The sequence below is a fragment of the Wasmannia auropunctata genome, unplaced genomic scaffold, assembly GCF_000956235.1.
Source record: "Wasmannia auropunctata unplaced genomic scaffold, wasmannia.A_1.0 LD328938.1, whole genome shotgun sequence".
In the NCBI taxonomy this organism is placed as follows: Eukaryota; Metazoa; Arthropoda; class Insecta; order Hymenoptera; family Formicidae; genus Wasmannia; species Wasmannia auropunctata.
This window is the reverse complement of record NW_012033952.1, coordinates 1-618: the sequence shown is the minus strand read 5'-3', so window position 1 is coordinate 618 and position 618 is coordinate 1. Positions and strand designations below refer to the sequence as shown.

Genomic DNA, 618 nt, shown 5'->3' with positions numbered 1-618 from the left:
AGATGCCTAAGTGACTGGAGTTCAGACGTGTGCTCTTCCGATCTAGAGAACAGTGTTTAGTATACTATGTGTATGATATTCCGCCGATGATAATTTTGATGCTGAAGTGTGCCATTCGGCACGAGATATAGAAGTGCTGATCCACTTTGGACTTCGTTTTTTCGGATGTGGTATTATTTTATTCAAATTGAACAAGAGCTGAGATTTCATGGATGTGAGGTAAGAACTGTGATATGGCATGTTACAGTAGATTTCTTTCACATAAATATTATTAACCTGATAATACAAAAATAAATATTAGTAAGAACAGTCTTGTGCGACAAATTTGGGCATAAATTTAAAAATTTAATATTTCAAAATTGTTTATAAAGTTTTCCACTTATAATATACGATTGCTGTTCACCTTTACCTGTAATTTTTTAATAAATGCTTGTACTAATTCTGTGGGTCCACTCACAACGCTACTGCTTTCGCTATTGCGACATACTATTTCAATATTCGTTGGACATATATTTTTAAGACATTCGTAATCAAAATTGATAATTGCCATAGAGCTACGAATTAATTTTGTGTCGGCACACGCCAAACCAATAAAGTATGCTGATAAAATAGTTTGTT

At 33.2% G+C, this 618-nt stretch overlaps 1 protein-coding gene across 1 annotated transcript; it reads right to left on the bottom strand.

The window, feature by feature from the left end:
• Window positions 1-42: 42 nt before the first annotated feature.
• Window positions 43-612, bottom strand: LOC105460102 (fatty acid synthase-like). The gene is made up of 2 exons (XM_011706543.1): window positions 410-612; window positions 43-276 (listed from the first exon to the last, which is right to left on the bottom strand). The coding sequence occupies exons 1-2, from the start codon at window positions 548-550 to the stop codon at window positions 43-45; spliced, it is 375 nt and encodes a 124-aa protein (XP_011704845.1). The 5' UTR covers window positions 551-612.
• Between the last annotated feature and the right edge of the window lie 6 nt (window positions 613-618).

Coding starts and splice junctions, on each gene's coding strand:
- LOC105460102 (XM_011706543.1), bottom strand. CDS start 550: ATGGCAATTATCAATTTTGATTACGAATGTCTTAAAAATATATGTCCA. Junction 277..409: donor CATTTATTAAAAAATTACAG/GTAAAGGTGAAC, acceptor TTGTATTATCAG/GTTAATAATATTTATGTGAA.